The sequence below is a fragment of the Hippocampus guttulatus genome, chromosome 21, assembly GCF_054856545.1.
Source record: "Hippocampus guttulatus isolate MCC_2025c chromosome 21, RoL_Hgut_1.0, whole genome shotgun sequence".
NCBI classification, from domain to species: domain Eukaryota; kingdom Metazoa; phylum Chordata; class Actinopteri; order Syngnathiformes; family Syngnathidae; genus Hippocampus; species Hippocampus guttulatus.
The window spans coordinates 5,102,887-5,129,443 of record NC_141281.1 but is presented as its reverse complement, the minus strand read 5'-3'; the positions used below and the strand labels follow the sequence as shown (position 1 = coordinate 5,129,443).

The 26,557-nt window shown below is 43.7% G+C and overlaps 1 protein-coding gene across 1 annotated transcript; it reads right to left on the bottom strand.

The window, feature by feature from the left end:
- Window positions 1-270: 270 nt before the first annotated feature.
- Window positions 271-19,608, bottom strand: mkxa (mohawk homeobox a). The gene is made up of 7 exons (XM_086102625.1): window positions 19,386-19,608; window positions 18,383-18,635; window positions 16,352-16,511; window positions 15,750-15,903; window positions 12,912-13,271; window positions 3,262-3,295; window positions 271-3,032 (listed from the first exon to the last, which is right to left on the bottom strand). The coding sequence occupies exons 1-7, from the start codon at window positions 19,606-19,608 to the stop codon at window positions 2,831-2,833; spliced, it is 1,386 nt and encodes a 461-aa protein (XP_085958751.1). The 3' UTR covers window positions 271-2,830.
- Window positions 19,609-26,557: the final 6,949 nt, after the last annotated feature.

Here is a 26,557-nt window from a genome sequence, read left to right as displayed (position 1 = left end):
GGCAAAATGTTCCTTTTTCTAAAAAATGGTTCGCAACTTGGCGCTGAAAGATGACATCCTTGGGGGGGGGGGGGGGGGGGCACTGACATATTTTGGATATCAACATTTCTGAAACATCAATTATACAATTAGACAATAATTTGAACCTTGATAATACACTTTTACTGCATTTCAAACGCTTTCCCATATACCAGTAAAATGTGCACCTTTAGAGTCATCAGCAACATATGGATGACAGTAAAAAAAACTTTTTTTCCATTCTGAGGTTTATTCAATGTTTTGACCAAGTAAAAAATAAAATAAAAATGAAATTTTACAGGAAATAAAACAATACAATGAGATATACATTTGGTCATTGGATTGAAAATCCAGTCTCTATCAAATAGACAAAAGGAGAAATTAATTCATATAACTTAACAGTAAAAAAAAAAAAATGGTCACAAATTTCTTCATGTTTACAAAGTCAGTAATAATAATTTATAGGCTTTATATACTGTTGTTGCCTTCCATTTCTCGTGGGACGCAGCCAAGAGAAAGGCATGTACAGCACCGACGTTTTAGCAGTAGAAACCCTTCTGTGTGTGTCACTTTTGAGGATGGACTGTGGGTGGAATTGAACACAAAAACAAACACTTCACTGGAAAATAGCCCCCCCCCCCTTGTACAATCACCACCCAGAGAGTGGATATCGTGTGAGGTGTGAGGGTTGCGATTAGAAACACAAGGAGCAGCCCCAAACTGCTACCCTGCAGCTACCCTGTCTGGGTCAGGTGTATAAAAAACACATGTGGCCCCCACTGTGTAAATAGTGCCTTGGGGTGAGCTAGTGTGATTCATTTCAACATCCATCAGCATGTGAAGATGAAAAATATTGGGTTCTCTTTTTTTTTTTTGGACTTTGTGTAAAAAGGCACGTTCCCAATAAAGGCTTTCGATTAAATGACAAGACGTGTCCATAAGTGCATGATTTTAACTATTTGCACATTCATGTAGAAAGGTCAAAAAGTTACTTTGTGCAGCATCGCTCCCTCTCCTAAATCCTTGACCATAATCACAGTCTGGGTTGTCAAAACACAACAAAACAAAACTGCACAATTTACAAAGGAATGTACATTTTGACACGATGGAGAATTAAGGCCACGCCGAAAAGATAACCCAAGTCGGATTTTTGGGGGGAGGATAAAGACCTCAACGTTACAATCGTAGCGACCGGATATCCTTTGAAGTTTCATAAAAAGACGCGATTGACTGGCAGCTATTTGAGAAGTATACCCCACCCTCCTGCCCAAATTCAGCTGAGACTCTAATAAGGACAAGTGGTTTTAAAAAATGGATGAAAATGAACACCGTCATCAGTCTGAGCGGTTTAATGTAAATGAACAAAATGTTTGGGTTCTTATTCATACTTGCATATGGCAGGTCTGTAGAGATAAACGGTGGCTGTTGCTCTCAGATTCGACTTGACTCATCACATATTCTCTTTGTTTTCATTGTGGCTCAGATACTCCATCATGACACCCATACACAGTACCCTGAAGAAGAAGAAAAAAGTCCGATTGATCATCTCCACTTTGTCAAACTTGGATTGGCAAGCAGGTTGGTACTTTCGATGAAAGTGCCTCTTTTCGTCAAATGTCAAAGAAGCCCTTCATAATGTGGTAGGCTGACGTAAAACCACGTACAGAAGCCTGATCAAAAACATACTGTCACAACCACACGTGTACAGATTAGCAATGACAAAAAACATTTAAGATGAGATACTACTGCAATGCACGTACGTAAAGACAAACAAAAAAGAAACAGAAGGGGTAAAAAGTCAAATGTTTAAACTTGTCCTCCGGCTTCTTGTAAACAGCAATTTTGAATGTAATGTTGAACAGCTGAGGATGAAGCAGGGTGGTGGGAGTTGTCGTGTTTTCTTTTTTTTTTTTTCACCCCTCATATCTTATTCGTGAGCACAAAACAAAAGAAAAAGAGAAAAAACAATGCCATTCTGATAATGACCCCAGGAAAAAAAAATCCCTTTACAGATCAGGGGTTACGTTTGTACCGTGTGCATATTTGTGTCACCGCACGTGTGAGCCTCGCTTGATTTCGGTCCAGTTTATGCATGTTATGTTCCGATAAGAGGGAGCGTCGTCACTAATAAGACACAATCCAAGGATGAGACACGTCCCTTAGTTCCTTATCGACGCGCTGCTCACGTTAGCGCCGCGTATCTGCGTACCTAAGTGTCATTGTTGGGCTGCCGGCACCGACAAAACATGCTTCAGTTTACAGTCAAACGGAGGACATCAGTCAAAATAAACAGGACACCTTCAAGAAATGACTTGGGCTTATTTTGTAACAAAGTGTTAACCGCACGATATGTGTGTCTGTCTGCATGCGTGTTTGTGTGCGAGTGTGTGTGCAATAATGATTGATGACCTCATTTGGTCTTTCAAGGCACACACTTCCACTTCCTGTATCACGACAGTGACACCAAACATCGGTCAAATAATCCTTCACAAATTCCAGAGAGGCACGACTCGCATCTGTGCTTTGCATTTACAAGAGCAAAAGTCACTTTGGCAAAATGCACGTTGAGCATCAAAAATAGGAGGGAAAAGTCATTCCGTAAAATAAGTTAATTTTACAAAACAAAAGTGTCTGGCTATAGGAAATACTGCAGTACAAGTTGCCGACACGTTTGCATGTCAGCACGGAACGAGTCCCACTGAAGACACTTTGAAACCAACAAAAATATTTCGTCGTCCTTCCAAATAGTCCTCTTATGAATGCTTTGCCAAAACAGGAATGTTTGCATAGAATGAGAAGGCTCGCCTTGGAGCTAATAACGGCGCACAAGTGGCACTTTAACAGTCTTGATCTCCGCTATATGGGAAGACTTTTGGATGATGCAGCTGGTGGTCCCGGGGGCACTGTCCTTCCCCTGCGCCAAGTTGGTCAAGGCCATGGCGGCATTGATCTCCTTCCAGTACGTCTCATCTTTGCCCTTCACCTTCTCCTTGTGTTCAGCTCTGACGCCACCGCTGATGACACGCCAACGTGGGCCATGAAGGAAACAAAAACAGTGAGCGGAGAGAGATTAAGATGTGGTCAGTGTTCGTGATGCCGTTTTCCTTCTCGGCACGAGTTGAAATCATTCATGGGCGGGGGCGGGTGTCGTACCCAAAAGACAACATTAGCATTTAGCATCTTTTTACACCCCTTCCATCTCCCGGCAAAATGAATAGGTAAGACAAAGGACGGTGAACTCACTTGTCATATTTACTCGATCCGTGCTCTGCGGTTTCTGAAAGAGGAAATAAAATGACTTAAATTCAAGTGATTTATTGTGTGGTGGGTTTCTAGGTATCAGTTTGTGCTTTCTGGATAAGAATATTTCCGAAAAAGCCAGCAGGAACGAAAGTGGCTAATAGGATCGAGACTCGTGACTCATGGACTCCATTCTGTAATATTTAGTTCAAAAACAATTCGGCCCCCGCCAATGTAATTGTGAGGAAATCGTTTAGCAAATGACTGAGCGTGAAAGACGTTGCAACGTGAGTCAGTGAGCACTCTCTCTTTTTTTTCCCCCCTCCTAAAATGGAAGCAATCATTATCTCATATGTAAATCATTAGCAGGCAATAACATCGTCATTAGACGATCTAACCAACTTTCTCTTCAGGGCAACCGGCGTGTTTACTTCAAGATGTTGTTGAATAGGAGAGGAACAGCAAAAGCATGTCAGTGTGTGTTCCGTGTTGAGTGACGAGCTCGAGACTCGAACTGTGTTTTGCTTGCAGTGAGTACGATGACACACTTTTGGCTTGGCGGAGGCATTGAAGAGAGAGCCGAGCATCTGGATATCTTCGCCAGTCGCTTTCTTTAAGCTACCCAAACACACAGCTAAAGCCCTGGGAGACTTTAAGTAGCTCAGTCTTGACTAGGTACGGAGGATTTACAGACACAAAAACATTTGAAAGAGAGCCAATTGTATTTTTAGTCCAAAAATATATATATATTTATATACCAGTACCTGTGTTTTTCTTTCTCGGAGCATTGAAATACATTAGCAATTGCCAGTCTCATTTACTTTGGATGCCGTTGTTTCAAACGAGAGAAAAGGCTTATAAGCGACGGTCCATATGCCTGTTTTCTGTATCGCTTGTCATTTGGGTCATGATGAGCTGGACCCAAGAAGTTTGTTCTGTTTTTGCATCGCAGCGTTAAGTGTTCCAAGTGCTTCTCTGTGTTCTGCTTATTGCACATTGACACACAGTGAAGACGTTGCTTTAACAAGGAGGAGGGTGAACGTGTGCCTGATTTGAACATTTCCTTTCCGTTGCATATTCCGTAGAGAGAAATACCACTTCACAGTACAATTCTCAAATCGCTGGCGGACAGAAGACGAGGGGAACGTCGGCACAAGTGCAGAAACCACAAAATCAAAGTCCCTCAAAGCATTCCAATGAAATCCCCTGGCTTACCCGCCGATGTCCTATCAGTGCTCAGTCTTGATTTGGCTTGATCAGAGAGGCATTTTCTTTGATTGACATTGTTCACTTGTCTGTGCTCTACTTCTTCACGTCTGCAAGGAAGTGTTGTAACAAGCCTGAATCCAGATACTGGACAAGGACCATTTCGGTAGCTGCCAGCCAAAATAAATGCAAGACTTCCTGTCAATGTTTGGCGTTATGCTCTGTCGAGAACCAGCACCTCTTGTACAATTCCAGAATATTTTTATGAAAACTTTTAACGCGTTCAAGCTCTTCTTCAGCTTCTGGTATTTTTTCCCCCCCCTCTCTCATTCTTTGGAGTTGTATAGGTTGAAACGAGTGACTCCACGGCCAATACTTGAAGAGAGCAAATGCATCCTGTTCATTCCATTTCCATCTGTTCTCTCTGCCTGACTGTGGATTGGCAACATTCACCATCATCACAGTGGTGTAATGATAGGGCCGATGTTCAGATGATGTTTATATTCCCCCATGATATATTAGCTCAGTGTTTGGATACTCGTTGGCAGCGAGTTGCTCGACTTCAGGGACATGAAAGCCGGGCAACATGTGGGGCCAAAGTGTGGGCAGACGGTCCGCCCGGGTGTGTGTCTTTCCATCCACCTTTGAAAGTGTTTTAAGTATGTGTGAGGCAGCGATCCACTAAGAACATCCAGCATGACAGACCCAGACGGTTTTATGATTCGGAATAGCCACTTTTGGTCGAGCCGCTTTTTTGGACAGACAAAACCAAGTGAGAGAACAGTTAGGGCAAGTTTGCTCATTCCTTGGACAATCTCCAACGGCCAAACTACCGGTATTAGCAGTCAGCAAAACAGAGCAGTATTTGTTGGTCGGTCTATTTAATGTAGGCCAGCAAGATCGAGTAGACGGGCCCGTGGAGCCTTATCAGCCCGATGCAGAAGAACTCATGTGCCCCAAATTATTCCTGTTCTCATCGGGTCTTACAGCAGTTACACCCACAAGGGGAGATGACGTAACCTAAAGGACATCTTTATTTTTCCTATGTGTGACTCCACGGTCTTAGCTGGCTTCACCTGGTCTGTCTAAGCGTGCCGAATGGTGCTATAGAAGCCTAAAATCCAAAGTCCAAAGAGGCCTAAGATCTAACATTGGATGTTGAAAAGAGAAAATCAAAAATATTTGCATTCTCCCCTGGATATGCACATCAATGTAAAGAGCTCTTTCTTATAGCTTTGTGGAAATCTGCTTTGGGTAACGCTGCTCACTCAACAATCAACCAGCCAAATGCAAGAGTGACAGTGATCCACACAGTTATTTTTGTTGCACAGTGCTTGGCAGAAGTCATAAGAAGTGACCTGAAGCCTGCTTATTCCTGTGGTACAGCGGGGCACCTGTCTTCACTTTTGGTATTCCACAAGCATTGGATCCGATACCACTGTTCTCCCCCTCAAAAAAAAAAAACGGTTTCCAAAGCTAAGTGCCTAAAACAGCTAAAAGTCACATCTTTTAAAACAAAAGCTATGCCAAAGAGAATACAAATCTCCACTGAATGACTAACAACTATTATCTTTTTCATTCTCTTTCCTGTTTTTTTTTTTCTTGCTTCCCTGCTTTGCTGCTGAAGACTGGAGTAGACGTTGTCGCTGTTGCCTTTGGGCTCCATTGTCAGTGGGGTTTCACGCAACACCGAAGGGGAAAACTAAGAAGTCTGATGGTTTCTGGCATGGGGCTGCAAGTCCAAAAATACGAGCTCACTTAACATCCCTGCGGGGTGATGGTGGGAGGGCGTAAAGAGGGAAGAAAACAAAAAAACAAAAAACATGAAACCTCGTGAAAATGAGAGGAAAATAAATCGGGGCTGACAAATTAAAGAGAGGATGAGGTTACACCTGTTCGGGTGAGTGCGGCCCAAAATCATCATTCCCATGTGGTGCTGTTGTTAGCAACATACAACAATAAACAAGCCCGATGCGCTGTCGTGCAAACCGTGGGAAGGTTCGCATAGCGACCACAAATAAACGCACACTTTTATATTGACGATGTGTGGCGAGCCTCGGGCAGGGTCGGGAGCTCATCCTGTCTCAGTGGCAAGTCTCTAAATTTTACATTCTGCCTAAAAAGTAGAGCGTAAGTGTCCAAAGACACCTTAATACGTGTTGCTGTTAGCTTTGTTATAATCACGGTTGGCCTTCTTCAAGCCTGTACTGATTTGATTTGCTATGCATTATTATTATTATAATAATATAATGTATTATAATATACATAAATACATTTGCAGGAGTGGCTAACTACGACAAGGCGTTCGGCAATGGTGTATTGATAGATGTAAAGCAAAAATGAAATCTTTCCGACAAGTTTTCAAAAATCAAGATTTTTCTCGTCGTGAAAACGCACCGAATTCCAGGCTGGACATCGAGAAGGGAGGAAATGAGGTGAACAGATTTCCACTGAAACAGCTCATCGGCATTCTGCTCGACGCTAACCTGCAACTGTAGGTCAAGACTCGAACAGATCACTGTGTAATTATAAAGTCCCTCGGATGTCTCAGTTCAGCCGAAATATGAGTCAGGGGTTACTGTCATCATAGGCCGTTGGATGGAAAACATATTAACCACTTTTACCGCCTTTGCCATGACGCAACTTTTACCGACGTCCCGTTCAAATTGCTGGATGGGCAGATGTGAAATGCCTGGACGCAGGTTTGAACTTCAAATCAAAGAGGAAGGGGACGGGCCGCCGCGCGAGATCTAACGACATCTCCCGATGTGGTTTCTGATTTGAAACCAAGCCACGGCCTTGATTAGGAGGCGCGACACCGAGGGACCCGCTGATGCCTTTGGGCTTGTTCGGTTTCACGTTTTCCTTAATGATCTGTATGTTTAACAATGTCAAGAGCGGTCTGTCGCCTGCACTCCGCCAACTCCGCTTTATTATTTGTCCTTGCGGCCATTTCTGTCCAACGCGCACTTATGCTGCCCATGTGAATCAGTCACTTGCGCTCATCGAGCCAAAGACTTGAAACAAGGTGCAAATCAAGTGACAACTCGGCAGGCCCACGCCGTCTGACCGGTACTGAGACAGTGCTCGGAAATGACTCTGTCACGCACTTCACGGCTTTGTTGCCGTGAGCGTCTGGCAGATGTCACACTGCCGGCCGTCAACAGAAGTGAGGAACTCGCCTGAGCAAGATGAAGAAACAAGCTTGTTTCCGCTGTCTAAAGGCTGCCAAGTTGTCGCTGTGTTTACGTGTACCGGTAAACAGAGCGTAATCAGGGCTCCAGTAAATCAGCCAGAAGGAGAAGACAAGAGAAGTAAATATATTGTCAAAGCCAGTGTCTCCTCTTTTTGTGTGTGTGGCGAGGCAAACTGCTGCAGGGACCCCGCGGACAAACAACAGACCGTCATTTCCATGATGAGGAAGATCGGGGCTTTATGTCATGTCGCCTGACAACACGAGTCAGACAAAAATGATCTCGACGGAAGATTCAAACGTCAACAGCGGGAGTCACACCGCAACGACCTTCACCACAGGTCCACTGGTGATGAAACGATGAAACTCTTACCGCGGGCTTGACACCAAAGCAGGTACAAATGAGTCGCTTTGAGCAGGACTGTCTTTGCTCAAATAGCGGCCAGGAGTGTTTATGTGCCGCACCGCAGGGAGCACTTAGTGTTTATTTGAAGGAGGTGCCTGTTCGAGTGGAGACCTTGATTTGCACGAATGGTTGTTTATAGGGCTACACACAGCCTGCTGTTCGTAGACGGGTCGACATACAAACGTTACGTTTATGAGACAATCGGAATGGAACGTAGAACTGCCAGAACTGTTTGAGCTGATGCTATTATTTAAGGGAATAGGTCATTCCTGTCATGTGAACTCATGCTTTGTCCAAAGACACTTATTTCAAACTAAATTGTCTCCCACAAAATTGGAAAGTCTGAAATTTCCATCCTCAAACTTGGAGAAGGGCAACAGAATCTGAGAAAATTAGTTGATTCTGACCTCAATATGATGTCACACAATAATGGTCATGCCAAAAGTTAAGAAATTCACGGTACAGTGCGAAACAATTTTATGAGAGTACTGTAAGACACAGCTGTCCTAAACTAACAAAATGAAGGATATATTTCTGTCATGGTATATACAATAAGCCAGGATGGCAAAGCTCTTCAATCAAAAAATATAACTCTTAATGATGTTTGAATGTTATGCTGAATTAATATCGGAGTCTCTATTGAGCTGGATCAATTTTGACTATATTTGACGTTCCTCATCCCTCTTCGAAATGGTAAAACGGTGGGAGCTTCCTGAATGGGAGAGAATCTGCATGAAAGCGCGTGATGCCTCTTGTGACAATTGGTCCATTCAACTTGTTGTACGCTGTGTATGGCATCCATTGAATTTGAATTTGTTACACGACAATAGTCTCGTTTGACAAGCAATACTACGTCCTCATAAAAGCTTCTTCTCTCCTTAATCTCAGCGTATTGTTGTAGACACCGCTCACGACGGAATGGAAACCGTTTCCTTCACAGACGAGGGCAGCGGGCAACTGTGTTCTCTGAATGCGATGATCTGATTTTGGGCGTGCCAAGTTGACGATTTAAAAATGATCAGGTTGAGAGGCCTCAGGATGAGATTCGTTTAAACAATGTCTGCATTGGCCCGTCCACATCGCCGCAGGAGTGACGGTTAGAAAGAGGGTCAGACCGCAATTCTGCCAATTTTCAGTCGTTTCCCACTGTTGGATCCGCCACTCCCTGAAGAACACACTCGGTTGTTGGTTTTGTTGTGCGTTTTGTTTTGTTTTTTTACGTCACTGCAGAATACAATGTGGTCTGACAAGAGGGCACGCAAGAGTGTGTTCATGGCATGGGAAAAACATACAGTATATACAGTACACATTTACATATAAACACACACACACGCACATTTTTACGGATAAAATGTTGACAGACAACCGATTCTATTAATCATCCATCCCAGCCATTGACATCTTAAACCAGAAGTCCAAGTTGAAACCAGCATGGCCCCTGATAATAATACGAGAAACCTGTCGGCTAGCCACTTGCCTCAGGAATTCACGTCTTTTCCACATCAATGGAATCACTTGCACCACATTCACCATCTGGCTACTGTATTCATCAACCTGAGTCCATCAAGTCGAAATTCTAGCCAAATATGCCTCTGTCAACATTGTGTAATGTGTCTGACCGAGATCACTCAGTCGCTTCTGGCAAGAACGTTCGGACTTATTTGGCGAATAATGATCTATACGACACCGGACGGGGCGAAATCTAGTACCGAGCAAGAAGAAAAACATTCAGCCAGATTCCTGCCATTTAATATCCCATTAAAGGGTCATTTGGCATCAACGCCTGGCATGTGCGATGGAATTCTACTGTTCCTTGCCTTCAATGAAATTCCCCAAAGGCTTTGGACTCTAAGTGTGTGTGTTTGTACTGGACATTGTGTGTCAAGCTTGTGAATGGTAGGTGTGTGTGTGTGTTGTGTGTGTGCGCGCACGCACAAGTCATTTTAAGCTGGCAGAAGTTTAGTTTTCCATCGAAGTAAATCTAAACCCTCCATCTCCTGCCACGTCTGACTGCCCTCTGTAGTCAGAGATAACACTGCGGGTTCACGACATCATTAATGTATGATTTTTTTTTTTTCGCCAATGGCGTGATGGTTGCCAGGGGTTCCACTTCTGCCTCAACCAATCACAACTGATATGTCAGCAGGAATTCCTCAAAAGAATGTGCCAAAAGAAACGCAATGTGTTTTTGTCCTCTCCTTTTGTGTCCCGCCCGACTGAAAATGGACAACGCATTGCCATGCAAAATGTCGTGTGTTTATTTAAGTTGGGAAAATGAAATTCAAGTTACAATTATGAAAACCTAAACTTCCTGTTTCATTCAGATTTACTGCCAACACACTCATTCAAAGGAGACATATTAGAACCCCCCCCCCCCCCCCAAAAAAAATCTGCTTTCATATGTCAAAAAATGCTCGCGTGTTTGACAAGCTTTGGTCAAAATCTTCCAAGGATCAAGATGAACTGCACTTTTTTAAAAACCTTGTTTTAACAGTCATCAGCCTATTCTGCAGTACGTATGAGCCACTGCTCACCCTGGTGTGCAGCTCTGCTTACCTTTTATAAGTGATAGAGGTTTCCCATAGACTGGTGGTAACTTCAAATTTGAAGTCTGATGAAAATTTGAACACACACATTCTCAGAGCTCCGTTCACAAATTGACATGTCACACTTGATATGAGGGCAGGCATGCGAGAGACTCTAATATTTGGAAATAAGCCAAATCAGATTTTCTGAAGCGCATGCTCGGATCAGAGGAGTCACTTGTCCTCAGACAACTTTCCATGTGTAAAGTAAAAGCTTTTTGGATTATTTTTACCAAGGCCAACATATCACATTAATATGAAGAAGCTACTCACTATTAAAAACATCCACACAGTTCAATACAGTTGGCCTTGAATTGGATTCCACCATTTAAATTCAAGCCACACTTTGTCTTCATTCCTATTTTTCTCCCTATCTTTCACACACACACACACACACACAGCCCCTTGCTCCGATAATAAAAAACACATTTGTCCATGTGAGGAATTTTGAACAAAACAAGCTTCTAAGATCCATTCACTGCTGCAGAACGTGTCCATGTTAACCACAATGTAAAAAAAAAAAAGACTATTGGTTACAAAGACTGAATTAAAAAAAGGGCTCGATGTTTGAAGAAGAACCAGCACAGATGTGGCCTTTACAGTTTGGATGAGCCACAGTGTGAAACGTCTGTGAAAATGACATTGTTGAATTGAAAATACTTTTGCAGACTGTATCTAGTTGGCATCGCTAACAAATGCAAAGTGTTGCATTCAAATCATGTCTTACTTCAACCTCCATGATCCATGCATCCATTCTCTATCCTGCTTCATATCGCACATCTCAGCTGATATACTGTACTGATATATACAACCATGCATATTCACACCGGTGGAGTCCCAAATTACAAAAACAATTCATGTTTTTGGGATGTGGGAGGAAGTCTTAAAGGCCGGAATAGTTCATTTGCAATGTTCGCTGAGCTGTGTTTGTGATCTACGGTTTCACTGTTAAACATTATCTTCTCACATTTATTTTTTCATACGTTTTCAAAATGAAGTACGTGGATGGCTTATGAATAGGGAGGATTACTGTTCACTCCATTCTTCTCTCCAATAAAATAACAAACCGGGCAATATGAAACTTTGTCTTGGCCGGTAGATTGTTTTCCAATCTGTAGAACAACATTGAACAACATTTTATAGGACCCTCATAATACTACTGGACGATTACAGATTTGGATTCCTGACATATAATGACCTTTCCTTGATCATTTGTGACTTTTTGTGCAAGCAAGCTCGATTACATCCATTTAATAACTTTCTATACCGCTGTCCAGGGCAACTGTGTGCTCAACTTACGCCAGCTGACTTTGGAGGAAAAGCAGACGACACACTGGATTTATTGCCAGTCAATCACAGGGGAGGATTGTAATTATCAAGAATTATTAGAAGTCTGTTTGGATACGATACGTTTTTATATTTAGTTCGGTTGGCGGAAATCATGTCCAGGGCTGAACTGGCCATCTGGCGTACAGGTCAGATGACTGGTGGGCTGGCCTCTCTTGGGGCCAATGCAGTGCTATTTAATTATTATTTTCCTCCATTTTGCCCCTACAAGACCGGTCCATAATTTAAAGGGAGCAGTCGGTGAGCTACAGCTATGTGGTAGCCATGGGTGGTCAGGAGTCATGTCTGAATATAAATTTCATCAGAATCTGTCTAAAGAATAGTATGTTGATTTTTACAGTTAGTGTCAATTATACGTGTCCAAAAGCCAGAATGGCAGGGCCAATTTCTTTTTTTTTTTAAATATTTTTTGTGGCAGTTCAGTCTAGCGTGGCTTTATTGAAGAGAGATTTCGAAGAGGATCACCGGATAGTTGATGACATCGTTTTTAAAAATAATGCCGCGTGCGAGCTTTAAAGGAGAAATGCGTTCGTCTACTCTCTCCACAGGACCTTGTGGAAAGGATGAAAAGCAGGCCAAACGGTAGTCTTAGGGGAGAGCATGTTCCATATAGCCTTGTTGTGTCTGGCTTGCTAAGAGCCTGCTCAGAGGAGCTGGCTGGAGGGAATTCCTTGTCTGCTGAGAGTGTGTGCTTCGATGTGCGAACATGTGTGCAACTGGGACTCATAACTGCATTAAGAAAATCACATTCCTCAACACAAGCGCCGCGTCAAATACAACAACGGGGATGGGAAGTGAGTGTGATCAACAGGCTTATGAATAACACTGCAGCTGCAAAAAGTAAAACAAAAGTGTGCAGATGGAGGAGACACGGAATGAAAGACGGAGAAGGAATGCAAGAAACGTGGCTCCTTACCAGCGCGATAAACAAAGTTCGCCTCTGCCTCCGAGGAGGTCGGCGAGAGCAACTCGTCGTCGTACTCGTTGGAGCTGAAGGAGCCGGAGTGGTTCCTCTTGCGAGCATCCATGACGGCGTTGGCCACCATGACATGACGCAGTGAGTCGTTGAGATAGCGGTGCAACAGGCTGCTCTTGTATTTGGGCGGCGACACGTAGTCATCGGCCAGCGAGGCGGCTTCAGTGGCCGAGGGGAGCCCCGCTCCCATCCCCATGGCCATGCCCATCATGGTCGAGCCTTCCTTCTTAATGACACTCTGGTACATGGGCTTGGTGAACTCCACGGCAGTGTTCTGGGTCCTCTGAGGGTTGTCGCCATCTGATAGATGGAAAAATCATGCAAGGACATTAGGAATCTTCCAAACGCGGTGAAGTCATATACTCGTGCTTTATACGGTACGTCCACTATTTATTAATGTATTCTGGCTATATAAGGCACACAAACAATAGGTAGATCCATTTGTGATGGCTCATCATCACAATAAGGAAGCTATGCGAACAAACACAAATGTAGAAACTTAAGTGGCAAACTCAAACAAGTCAAATGTAGAATTTGAGTCACAATTGCAGACACGTAGTTGGATGGATACCACTGTGATGTCAGTCAAGAGTGCAATATGTTGGTCTTAGCGAGATGAAGTCACTAGTAATTATTACCATAATACTGTATATGTTGTTCTTTATGATTTTTAATGACACTTTTCGATGCCACGAGGGTGACTAATACTGTATTTTATTTTAAAATGTAATTGCGCGTCATTTTTTGGTGAAGGGCGGTCTGTGCACGCACACTTGTGCAGCGCTGAAAAGCTCAATAAAAATGAACTTATGTTTCATTTCCATTGGCATTCCACTCAAGAGAATAAAGCAGCGGAGAAATGTGAGAGCAATCCATAATGGACTGGAGATTGTTTCCTCTCCATTTAAAACACATTGCCCCTCTATTTCCGTCTGCAGAAAGCTTACAGTACGATCCATGGCACTGCGCACTGCTAAGGTAATCAAATTAAATGAGAACCCTGATGAAAGAAGCAGGGGAAGTAGATAAAAAAAAAAGAAAAAAAGTTCTGGAAAATCAGATATCAGGAGGGAAATCAAGAGCTCCACTCTGGATCCTTTTGTTGATTGAGCAGGTTAGATGGCGTCTAGGCCAAGTTATGATTACAGCTCATGAAGGGACTCGCTGTCCGCTCACTGCGCAGCCTGAGCAGAGATTCTCAAAGTCCACTTCTATTCTAAAGGCCATCCAAACAATGTTGATCTGCCATTGTGATCACATGGCCAGCATCCAAGTCTGGCACCTCTCTAAATAAACCTTCAAACATCTCAAAAATGTTCTTTGGGTGCGCAAGAGTGGCTACGAAACAAGCCGGAGGAGTTGACAAATAAGAGCGGTCAACGGGTCAGCGGGGTCGCATCTCCACATAAATATCCCCTGGAGCAAAAGCATAGACTTTAAAAATAATGGTGGGCCTTTCGGTGTATGGGTCAAATGTGGGATAAGGCTGCGGAAAACTTCATAACCATAATGTGACAGGGGGAAGAGTCCGGGAGATATAGCGAGCCACTGGTGGTACAATGGCATGTGGCGGACACAATGCAAACAACATGCGCGCATTCCTTGGCAGCCGCACGCTCGGCCTCTGCCTCTCAAAGGACCTAATTAAAGATTACTCCCACCGCAGCGCTCTTCCTCTCTGTTTCAATCCCTCACCGTGCGAGTATATGCTGTATGGTTTCTGTTTATGTATTTATTCCCCGCGCAATGTTTTCTGTCCTGTCGGTGGCTTGCAAGAAGCAATTCTTGCCTCGAGAATCAGCAAGTGTTTGCAGTTAAGTACATAGCTGAAAGAAAGTCAGTCATTCCCAATTGCAGACTGGGCGACAGACGTTGGCTCAGCGGGGTGTCTTAATAACAACGTTGCAGCCGGCCAGCCTCCGCGACCCTCGGCTAGGTCACACACTTGCCGTAGAATACATTATATGGCGTATACTGTACTCAGAACAACGTTCGGCCTTGTACTTGCCTCTCCCGTGTCCTGAAAGGCTTACGACGAGGGCTAAGAAATGTTATGATATAAGAAGAGCGGCCGGTTCACGCGGGGTTCACACTGGCTTTATATGAACAGACTAGATCAATTTGGGACTGGAAACCCAAGCCATGTAGGGGGTGTAGACTTGGGAGAATTGAACTCTGCTTAGCTCTGGAATGAAATACGTTGGTTATCAATCAGCAGTCATTTGTAGGCCTGTATTTTCAGGGAAATAGAGTGTGATGCAAAACTTGAATCAGAATCGAGAACGAGAATGAAGTCTGCGTGAGCGCTAATGCAAAGGACTAATGTAACTCAGCAATCCGTCCGGCCTTTTTCAACTACCGTACTTTTCACCCTGCACTGCTCATCAGTCAATAGATAACACGTAACATCCACACTCACTTTCACACCTATGTAACATTTTGAGTCTTTTTTTTTTACTTTTGGAATGCGGAATGAGGAAAATAAAGTGACAGAAAAAAAAAAGTCCAAATTGAGATTAAAACCCCAGAAAGAACCTTTGATGAAAAGGTGGACATGCTCAAAGCTCAGCAAATGTAGGCCTACCACTGTGCTGATAAAATTCAATTCAAGATCCAAACTAAACTAACTGTTGAACAGTCTCCCGCAACTGCTTGTTTAACTTCCAAGACCTTACTAAAAAAAACTCATCTAATTTGAATACAGACAAAAAAGATGTCAAAAGACCATCAAAAGGTCTAGTGTGCAGGATGATACAGTATATCGTATTTGAAACGTACCATCCGAGCAGCTGTCATCGCTGCTGACGCTCAGTCTCTCAGCATTGCCTTGAACATACTTGTTATAAAGCTTGATCCGAAGGGCCCAGCTCAGGTCGGGCTGCCTCACCGTGTTCTTCAGCCGCCTCCTGGCATTGGCGAACCAATTGGAAACCTGACAAAGAAATGAAAAGGAGAGTCCGGAAAAACAACATTACTGTTTTGACTCTTCAACATATCCCCATCCACGGTGGGACAAAGACTTGATCAAAACGTCTGCTCAGACTCGACAGACCAAAACGGTCCAGTCACTAAAAGGAATTCCAGACAGTTTCATCTCATATTTTCTGCACCTAACACCCTCCACATGCCGGACAGCCAACAAAAATCATCTAATATTGATAAATCTTGACGGAGATGGATGTCCTCTATCTTTATTCTGGATTCGCTTGGCATCGTTTCAACAACACATAGTTCCAACGCGGACCTCAAGCAGCAAAAAAAAAAGACACTTGAGCCCCTTGAGGAAGAAGGACCGTTAGATGTCACACCGTTCATGCTCAATTGACTTCAAGTGGCTTATGACTCCGACACGGTCCCCAGTGACAAAGTCACAGACCCACCTGCACCAGGGTCATCTGTGAACCCAGAGCCAGCAGAATCTTCTCCGTCTTAGTGGGGTAAGGGTTGTCTCGGTGCTTGTACAGCCATTGCTTGAGCGGCCGCGCCATATCTTGCAGGGCCTGACGCTTGTGTCGCACTTTGCTGCCACCGGGACGACCCCTGAAATGGGGGCAGGCGAAGCAAAAAGGTCAGCCAGTGATAGTCCAATAGGTTGTGCACAAATGCCATCTTATCACGAGCCACATCAACCATCAAACATCAAAAAGAACGCTCCGTTTTGAGTGACGCTGTTTGTCAGAAAGGTATTCATTTAAACAACACATTTATGTTTGTGGTTGTAGTTTACAGTAGCGTCGAACCGCACTCCATCACACGGAAAAGTGTTTATTTTTGTTTCATTGGAGCTTTGAGGCAAAAACTGAATGTTCTCGGTGTCAAGTGGCGCACGCCGCAGCAGACTACAACCAGAATAATAAACGTATTGTGAAATGAATGTAGAACAGATTAGAATTGTGACGTAGTATCTCATTATATTGTGTCACCAACACGCGGTGTTTGGTGAGAGTATGTGAAAGCGAGATTCTCTGTCATTTTAGTCATGAAACCGATCATCTGGAGGGTGCACGGGGCATCAGATAACTATTGAAGACATATTCGTTTTGCATGTTGTGGAATTTCAATCTCAGCCTGAATGACACATGCGAGGTGAACACTTTGGCTGGATGTAAAAAGTGGACCAGAGATCACAGAGTGGAATTAGATGTTCGTTTATGAGGCAGGTTATGTTTCTCAGCTTCCAGGTGGTGCAGGTATTGTCAACCCTGACATAAAAAGTAAGCATACGATAGAACGGCAACATTGTCACGATCAACGGTAAAGACAAATATTGTAGTCATCGCATCCGCAAAAAGCCCATAAAACGCTAACATTATTTTCCATTCCAAAAAGAGGCTCTCTTTTTTTCTGATATGCTCAAGCAGCATTATGAGAGCCTCACTCTCACCTGCACAAAGGAGAACCTTTGGATTTCAGAAACCTGCAGATGTCAGTATGGTGCAGGCAGGACTCTGAGCCCTTCCTTTTATCTCCCTTAAAAGCTTCCACACACCACTCACATTTAAATCTAACCTCATCCCGAGGTTGGTGTTCTCCAAATATTTTCCTTGTAATCTAGATTGGAATGAACATCTTAAAAGTACATTTCACTCCCTGTTCTCAACATTGGTTTTAAACAACGGCCCTGCTCGCTGGCAGACACACACACACACACACACATTTTTTTACATCTCTGATTGAAAGTTCCACTTAAAGAGACACTTGACAAGCACCCAAACTCATATCATTCTGTGACTGAAGGTTTCCATTTAAGGTCACTGCCCCCCGCCCCACCCCTCACTCTTATGTGCTCAATTAAGAAAAACAACAACCCCCAAAATTCAATAAACCATCTTTTCTTACACCTGTTCCCTGTCACAAGAAAATAAATAAAATACATGGAAAACCAACACATGGTCGTTGTGTGATGGACTAGACCACACAGAAAGTTGAAGGGCAAATGTATTTATTGGAAGCAGATGGAGAAATGTAGGAAGACGGCTACCGAATAAGGCTGACCTAGTTATTACCCCGGCATTAACGAGATGAACAACACCGGCAAAAAACATACAGCTACTCCTTCATAAATTATACTAGATTGTGGAAATATGACGGTCGTCCGATTTGAATCAAGCCTGCTTTACAACTCGACCATGTGGATGCGCTGGCTTCACGCCTAAATTGCGCACAGACGCACGCAGAAGCACGAGACCACGACTTGATTCCAAAAGTAAAGCAAATATATTTTCAGGGTTCAGGCCATGGAATGTCACGTTTTCTTTTTTTTTTTTTGTTAGGTTTTTTTTGGGGGGGGGGGCGCACAAGTCAAACGCCTAATTAGTCTGCAATCGCTCTGTGCTCGAAATGTGGTCGAAGTGAACTAAGGGTGCAAGTGGTTTCCATCCGTTCCCGATCGACCTTGGAGCTTGACTTACCCGTTCCGTCTGTGTCGGATGGCCTGGTTGTCCATGATGGCCTGGTTGCTGGAGAGAAGGTCCGGGTGTTGTCCATCCATGACTTCCAAGTAATTTCTGCTGCTCCTCTCCACCTCGTTGGCCTTGTCCTCAAACAGAACCTGACCGCTCAGCTTGTTAAACACGATGGCGTTCATCTTTGGCCAGATCGTCCCCGAGTTGCGCAAAAAGGAAAAGATCCCCGCGGGTGCGTCACAGGGCGCAAGTGTCTCCCCTGTGAAGGACATGCGCGCGTTTAGCAATGGTGCACTTCAAGTCGTACTTCGTAGAAATATAAAATGCTCCGTATGCCTTCGCACTTCATTTGCTTGGTTGTGTTTCCGTACAATTTAAAGTTTGTTTCTCGTGTAAACATTCCTTTTTTTTTTTTAAATAAAACTGCAAAGTTAAGACTGAATTGCACGCCCCTGACAGGTTCACGTCGGGAAATCAGACTTTATCATTTCAATTGTTATTTTGCAGCAAACCAGCGTTGAAACAACTTTTTTTTTTAACCATTAAAAATATCCAACGTGATTTTCGTTCATCTTTTTAAAAAAGCAACGTACAGGCGATTGATAAATCATCAAGTCAAAACAAGTGCACGCGGCAAATTCTGATTTAATTTCCGTTCATGCAACGTGGATTCATTGGCATGCACGCTTTGAATGCATCACAGAACAACACTGCGGGCTGTCGAGTCGGTTATTGCATTTGCATTTGTCAATTATCATTATTGCACGTGTCCCATGCAGGAATAAATGTGCGCTGCGGTCACGTGGACTGATACTGTGTATTAATTACGCCTATACGGAACAGTTCCGTTCTCAAGTACGGCATGTATGATTGACGTCAGTAATTAACTCAGAATCCCCACTGAAGTGCCCCTTGCAAATTCGCCTCCGCCGCATCCCCAATTCGAAGCGATAAAAGAACCGATTCATGCATAACAAACGGGTAAGCCAAGCTTGCGCGCTTCCGTTACCTGTCCCGGGCTCCTCCGGAGTCGGTCCGCGGTGTAGAGCAGTAATCCTGTCTCCTCCGGCCCATTCCCCACTCACATGTTCCCCTCCGGAGATGTTGCGCCCAAAATCACGGAGCTCCGTCTCCTCTGCAGCTTTATCCGGCGACCTGCGCCGCTCGGCCCGGGACTCTGAATATGTCACTCTGCTCATGTTTCCTCGCACACAAGCCGAGCCTGCGAACATACTGTGGATGGCTTAGGCCGGTTCATGGGCAGGGGCGGCGGGCGGGGAGGCTCAGGAGGCGGGGGCGAGGCACCGTGCCGCTGCAAAAAAAAAGAAAAGAAAAGTTAACCATGACCATTACATCTGGTTGAAATGCATTTCACTCAGACAGCATTGGTAAAGTCTTGCACAACATGATAAAGATATTCGTATTTACTTTTTTTTCTTATAATTGGGGGATCGTTGTATGATGCACTGTACGGTGGCAAGCAATTGGAGCAGGTCTGCTTCACAATTCTGAGGTTTCGTGTTTGAATCTCGGCTCCTGTCGAGAGTTTCTACGATACCTTCGGCTTCATATTACATGTACATTAGATTCATGGATGGCTCGAAATCGTGAATAACTGTCAATGTGTTTTTATGGCGCGTCAGCCATATTGGATGTGGCCAAGGTATTTGCCCTAAAATCAGCGAATTGCATTCACAAAATTGAAGTCGAATAACATAAAACAATTGAGAGCGACGGCTTAGTATCCAATGAGTTCTGGCCTGACGATACATCTCCAAGGAGCAAGTGAACGAGGCATCCTCACAAATCACTTTGATTTGCCACATCTAATACGGCTGCGGCGTCGACATACTCCAGGTGGGGTCTCCGCACCGTCGGTCACCAGCTGTCCAACCGCCCATTCTTAACAAGTTGTTAATAAGTAGTGAGAGACATGATGAAGAATAGCAACCTTTGAATTTGTAGTGGGGCACAGCCATCTTGGGGCGGATCTCGTTTGAAATCTGCGAGGTTGTTGTTGCAACTCTGAGCAATGAGCCCTCAAAGTCGTTGAAGAGCTCACTTAAATGAAATGAAAATATGAACATTTTTGGCCTTATGACTGTCATCATCCTGAGGAGGTGATCTTTCAAAATCAGCCGGCCATTTACGATGATTAAATACACCCAACAACACGAACGTCCCCTTTGACCCCAGGTTTTGGTTGCTTGGTGAAAACGGTCCTCGTCACGCGATTCCGAGGCTGACTAACGTTCAAGATTTAGTTTTTCTCTCATTAGACAAACCGCCTGCAGCAAAATCTGCATACAAAACCAACATTTTCTTCCTGCAACATCAATTATTCCATCAGGATCGGAGCAAACGCGATCTGTGCTGCAAAACTCGGAAAACGTGGATTCTGGCCGTTTATAGCCATGCGGCGGCTGATTACATCTGATCAACCCTCTCATTGACTTCCATTATAAAAACCTGTCACGTCATGTACTCATGAGTCATAAGCTCCAGAGGTCCTCAGCTGTGTGTTGCTTTGGGGTTTATCCAAGGTAGTGATTCGGAGGAGGTGACTAAGCAGCAGGACCCATAGGAAGAGTCGGGGATCTGTGTAATTATTGTTTATTTGTGCTTATTTTCATTTAACGGGGGAAATTTAACTTTTACTAACAGCTTGTGCAAACATGTTCTCTTCCGAGTACTCAAGTGCTGCAATCACTTTGATTAAGGTCAGAGAGGGTTTATTTTCTCAAGTTTCGCGGGGTTTCCTTCTCACCTGATGTGAACTTGTGTTACCTGCCATGACCTTCCCTAGAGTGGAGGTCTCATTGAGGCAAGGCACGTTCTGCAAATATTTTCTGGATTCTGTGTTGGACTTTGTGTTTGCTGCAGAGCTGTCAATCTGAAAAATCACAAATGCCAAAACATCGCCATACGATTGACTTTTTCATCCGAGCCACTTAATCATTCACGGTTCTGGCTATGAAAGGTGCTCATTGTTCACCAGCGAGAACTATCTCTCCGCCTCCAAAGCAAAACAGTCCCAATTATTTTTTAAATATCGATAGTCTCTGTTCCACAACGTGATGCTCAATTAACTCATTCAGTACCAGCCAATTCTAGACCAAGTCTGAAAAGACGTTTAAAAACGTCTTTGGGAGTGAATGAGTTAAGGTGATGTTTTTACTCTCGACTTAAATCTGTGTAAACCAAGTTGGAATTATACATTGCAGCATGCCGATTTACTGCTTAAAAGCCGCAGACATATTTGTTCATCGGTTTGCCCGCGATGGTGGAAAATGTGACTGCGGAAGAAATTTGCAGGTTGTTTAAAATGACCCAATTACTGTTTTTTTCAGATAGGTTTTAATCATTTGGGACACAAATCCGCGAGTGAAAACATGCACTATGTCTGTCCGCCGAAAGCAATCAAGAGTCAAAACCCAAAGGTCATTAAACGTTGCTGGGATCGGCGCTTTAAATTACAGTGTGGCATAATTGCATCTCGGAACAGCCGCCTCTTAACCCTCTCGTGCCTGTTGTCTTTCTATTTATGACTTGACATGGAAAAAAAAAACATGACCACAAAACACACATGAGGAGGATGCCAGTTACGTGTGAAATAACATGTTTTCTGACCCAAGTCTAATTCAGTTAAGCAAAACATATTTTGGGATCGTTGCAGAAGTAATCATTCAAATTCAAAATCATTTATATGCCCACAGTAAAAAGGTATGCATCATGTTTCGGCTATTTGAATGATATCACTTGTTTTACGCCGGTCAACCGACCTTTCCCTTGTCGTGTCTTCTGACATACTTGAGCGTGAGCTGTGAAAAGCAGCAACTGGCAGCGCAGACAGTTTTTGATGCACTGTGAAGAGGCAAGTACATTAATCAATGTCAAAATGAGAATGGGACAAAGTCTGAAATTTAAACTGAAATGCCGTATGAAACGGACAAACGGACATTATTGAGTCCATGACTCATTCGCCACATCGACTCATTCTCTAATGCATCCATCACGTTTTATGCTCCCGTTCTCCAAGAAGACAAAGAATTAATGGCTGCGTCATTCTCTCTAAGATACGCACCAGGCGATGAAAAGACCTTGTGGAGAATTTTGGACTCAAATTCCTTTTGGGAAGGTGCCACGCAGAGCTCTCAGGTGGGATTCTGGATGGCGCTATCGGGAGTGCGTGTCACATCATCACCGTCATTTCGGCATTCTGAAAACACTTCACAACACAGTCCAACTAGCGGTTGCTGGGATGATTCCCTTTCCAATGTGCTGTAAATTCATTACGATAAAGCGCAGTTTCAAACAAACACAAAGATAACTAAAGCGACACTCAGGAGAGACCAGGCCTAAGCCAAGGCCAAACAATCCCAAACATGTCCCATAATGACATTCAAGGCCTGTTCCGCTCCCGTTCTGGAGGTAGAGCTCTCTACCTGCTGGAAACGTTTGGTCACTGCATCATTTGGCCCCAACGTAATTCGACTGTAGCAGTAAATGTAGAAAATAAGGCCTTGCATTCACACGAAAGGTTTATATGGCAGCTGGTTAGGTCTTTTATTTTGGTACAGTCCTGCTAGCAAACACTAATGGGAACTTAACCTGATGTCATTGCCGTTTTGCACTTGGTGGCGGTAGGTAATATTACACTGCAACCCATCAAATGGCCTCTCATGTACTGCAAGGTTGTAAACAAGAGTATGAAGGCACGCACATTGTTGCCCCTTAACAAATCCTTTTATGACCAATCAAGCAACAGTCATCCTCCGTTGAGTCTCATCAAATCAGAGCTTTGTCTAAAATTTCACAATCACCCCAATTTCATGGTCAGGTGCATTAGAAAAGATGTGATCTGTTCACGTAGCTAACAGGCGCATTGGTCAAACCCGAGGCCTTTCTTCAAGCTTCTACCTGATGCAACAATCAGACAGACAACCGATGAAGACAGAAAAGCGAAAGATTAATTTCAGGTTACCACAAGAGCCGTATCAAATGCTTTGCGCTGATTGAGAGGAACAAATCTATCGAAACCAAGCCCATTATATTACGCACACGTACCTAATGATGTGTCTGGTCATTTGATTCCTCGAAGTGAAATTGTCCAATCACACCAAGAAGTAACATAATCAACTAAATATAGATCGTTTTATCGTATTTGACAGGCATGTTGCAAATCACTAACAATGCCGGTAGGGTTAAATTTATAGACCCACAGTACATTACCTACCGCATTAAAAAAAAAAGAAAAAAAAAGACATGCTTGAGATTATACATTAGGCCAAGGAAAGGTTTACTGAGTAAACAATGAGAAAAAAAGAAAAACGAGACCACATTTGTCCCTTTTCAAACATTCAGGCAATATCTGAGTCCGCTTTACTCAGACAGCACTTGTCAGGAATGACTTCTTGGACCTGAATGGTATTTTCTAGCATACGTAGTGACTATTACATCAAACTGCATTTTCAGGGTGGCTTGCTTGTGCTTCACATCTAATGAATGACATGTAGAAGGCCCAATGATTGCATGAACAGTGACAGAGAAATTGGGTCACAGCATTTGAGTCCAGACACACAAAAAAAAAAAACAGAAATGCAACTGACAGAAGACGACATGCAAGGCAATTTCAAAGAGTCTGTTGATCATTTCCTACACCCAACGCATGGCACGCTGACACTTTATGAATGAAAGCTTTAGTCTGCAAATCTCCAAAAAGCTTGACTTTCTACTCAAAGGCCAACTCCATCATGTTTAGTAGGATAATAACAAACAGCACCGAGACCTTAATGGAGATGTTTGTATCCTCAAAATGTGACCCAGATGCTGCGGTATTTGCTCACTCATTTCTTGATGTATTTATTGTCAAGCTTGCGTGGTATTTACACTGTACGGAAGTGAATGTCAGGATTCATATGTGGCATGAAAGTATATTGTACATTTCACACCAAAACACCTTACGCAACATCTCAACTCTTGATTTGGTGACAAGGCTTTTGGCTGCATGTTTTGGACACTTGGGAGAAGTGAGGCCGTTCGGATTGTGGCTTCTGTGGTTGCTAAGGCAAAAAGCTTTGAGTCAACAGCGTCTGACCTCCTCTTGTGATGTCGTGGGTCAGTAGAGAGAATGTTCCAAAGACCTCGTCAACCCTCCATCGACATGCCTTTGAAGGAAGAACCAGAGTCTGGAGGTTCTCCTATTTCTAAGGCAGAGTTTGCAGAGGCGCTGAAAAAGCTTCTGAGCGGCAGAATTCTGGGGATGGATGAGATTTGAGCATTGCTCCTCAAAGATCCGGATGTGGTGCCGCTTTGGTTCTGCAACATTGCAGAGTCGTAGTGTACGTGTAGGCGACAGTGCCTTTGATTGGCAAACCGGGGTGATGGGTGGAACCAGAATCTTCCATGCCATAAAATAATCACTTGAAAAGATTGACTGTCGAGACATTGCAGTGAACACCTTTTATGAGGGCAGCGGTTTGGCCAGAAAAAAAAAAACATTTGGTCATCTCATTTTGATAAATCGGAAGAGCATATCCCAGAAATGATCCTGGTAGACTTAGAAGTTCTTTGGTGTTGACTTTGGAATACCAGGTGAAAGTCGGGCCAATGGCGAGACATGGCAGCGGAGGCACAGGGGTGTGGCAGATGGCAGGGCACTCATAACAGGGATATCCCTCCACTATTTCCATGTGAAGCAACGAGAAACATGGGATGTTGAAAGGTGACTCGGAAGGCCAGCGCTGGACGTAATTACTGCCTATGCTGAGGCGTGGAGGCCTAACCTCTAATTTCCCTTGAATAATGTCGCAGCGTCGGACGGCAAGCCAGAAAAAGTGGCACTTTCTTTTCTAAGAGGCTTTGCGGCCCAACTAATACTCTCCCGCTGCGGCTTGAAGACCAAAAGGCCTGAAGGGACCAGACTGTCGAACCATCTTACTACGTCCTCGCGGCCTTTCCCTTGTGCTCCACGAGGTTAGGCTCGCACAGTAAAGTGCAACCGTGTTTTCTTTCAGCTTGAATGTTAAACATCCTGTCACACTGTCAACAATATTACAAACCCGTCGCTTAGGGCAATGTGGTTCTGACGTCAATGTTTTTTTTTTCTCCTCCTCAGCCATGTTATTAATTATATTATGATGAGAGGCTGGAGTCAAGAAGGCGGCACGCAAGCAAAATGAGTTTGAAGTTGTTGTTCAGGCGCTGCTGCGCTTGACAATAATTAAGGTTGTACTTTTTTATTGTTATATTGAAGGTGGGTTATCTCCCTCGTCACACTTGTGTGGGGGGCTTGGCGAAAGTGAGACGTGAGTCACTCAAGCGTTCATCATTAAAAATCGTTTTGGCAGTGCTTAACTTCTTTTTATACGCCGCATGACAGTTATGCATGTTACGCTTTTTAAAAAAGCAGTTCCTGATGTTTTGGGTTCCTCCAGCGTCTTGATATTTTAGGGAGGAAGTTTCATTCATGCACTGCCCACCATGCATCCTGCTCCTCCACTTGACCCCGTCCAACAGCTGGGAGTGGTTTAAACCTCAAAGAGTGATGGAGATTTGAGGCCGTGGCGTTTCAAAGTTTTGCTTTTTTCCCCCCTATTTTGGTACACAGCTAATATAAATGTTAAGGGCCAAAGTCGCATCTGTGGCATCGAAGATACATGCAATTAAAACAGAATGCCAAACATGAGAGCGCAACTGGACAGAATGTGCCAAATTCTGTTTTGCAATGTGGGTGGGTTAGGGAAGCACATTAAAAAAAATCCGAGCAACAAAAATCAACATCCACTGCGAAGTTGAATGGAAATTTCTCATTTTATTCAGCCGCTTGTTTTGAGAAACGTTGAGAAAGTGATGAGGGCTTTGACTGGCAGAGGCGCTATAAAACGGTGTTTCTAATATGAAGAATTGAAGTCGCGTTGCCATTTGTGGTATATATTTTGTTTCACTTTACTAGCGCCACCAACAGGACTGAAGTGGAATATTTGTTAACAGTAAGCCAAACAATAAGCAAAACTGTTTGCTGTTTTGGTTGGCTTGCTGCGATTGTTTCCTGCTCAGTTTTCTCATCCTTACTGAACAAAACTGAAGGCCAGTCCGTATTTTATTTTGTTTGAATGAGGCCTCCTTTGTTTGTGTTACTACTCAGAAGCTCTTTTTTGTTGTTGTTTTTTTACCCGAATA

What these genes read in the sequence shown, in the direction of transcription:
- mkxa (XM_086102625.1), bottom strand. Translation starts at nt 19,608, where the DNA reads ATGTTCGCAGGCTCGGCTTGTGTGCGAGGAAACATGAGCAGAGTGACA. An exon ending in ATCCGACACAGACGGAACGG is followed by an intron (nt 16,512 to 18,382) that starts GTAAGTCAAGCT and finishes CCCCCATTTCAG; the next exon opens with GGGTCGTCCCGGTGGCAGCA. An exon ending in CGATGACAGCTGCTCGGATG is followed by an intron (nt 13,272 to 15,749) that starts GTACGTTTCAAA and finishes TCCATCTATCAG; the next exon opens with ATGGCGACAACCCTCAGAGG.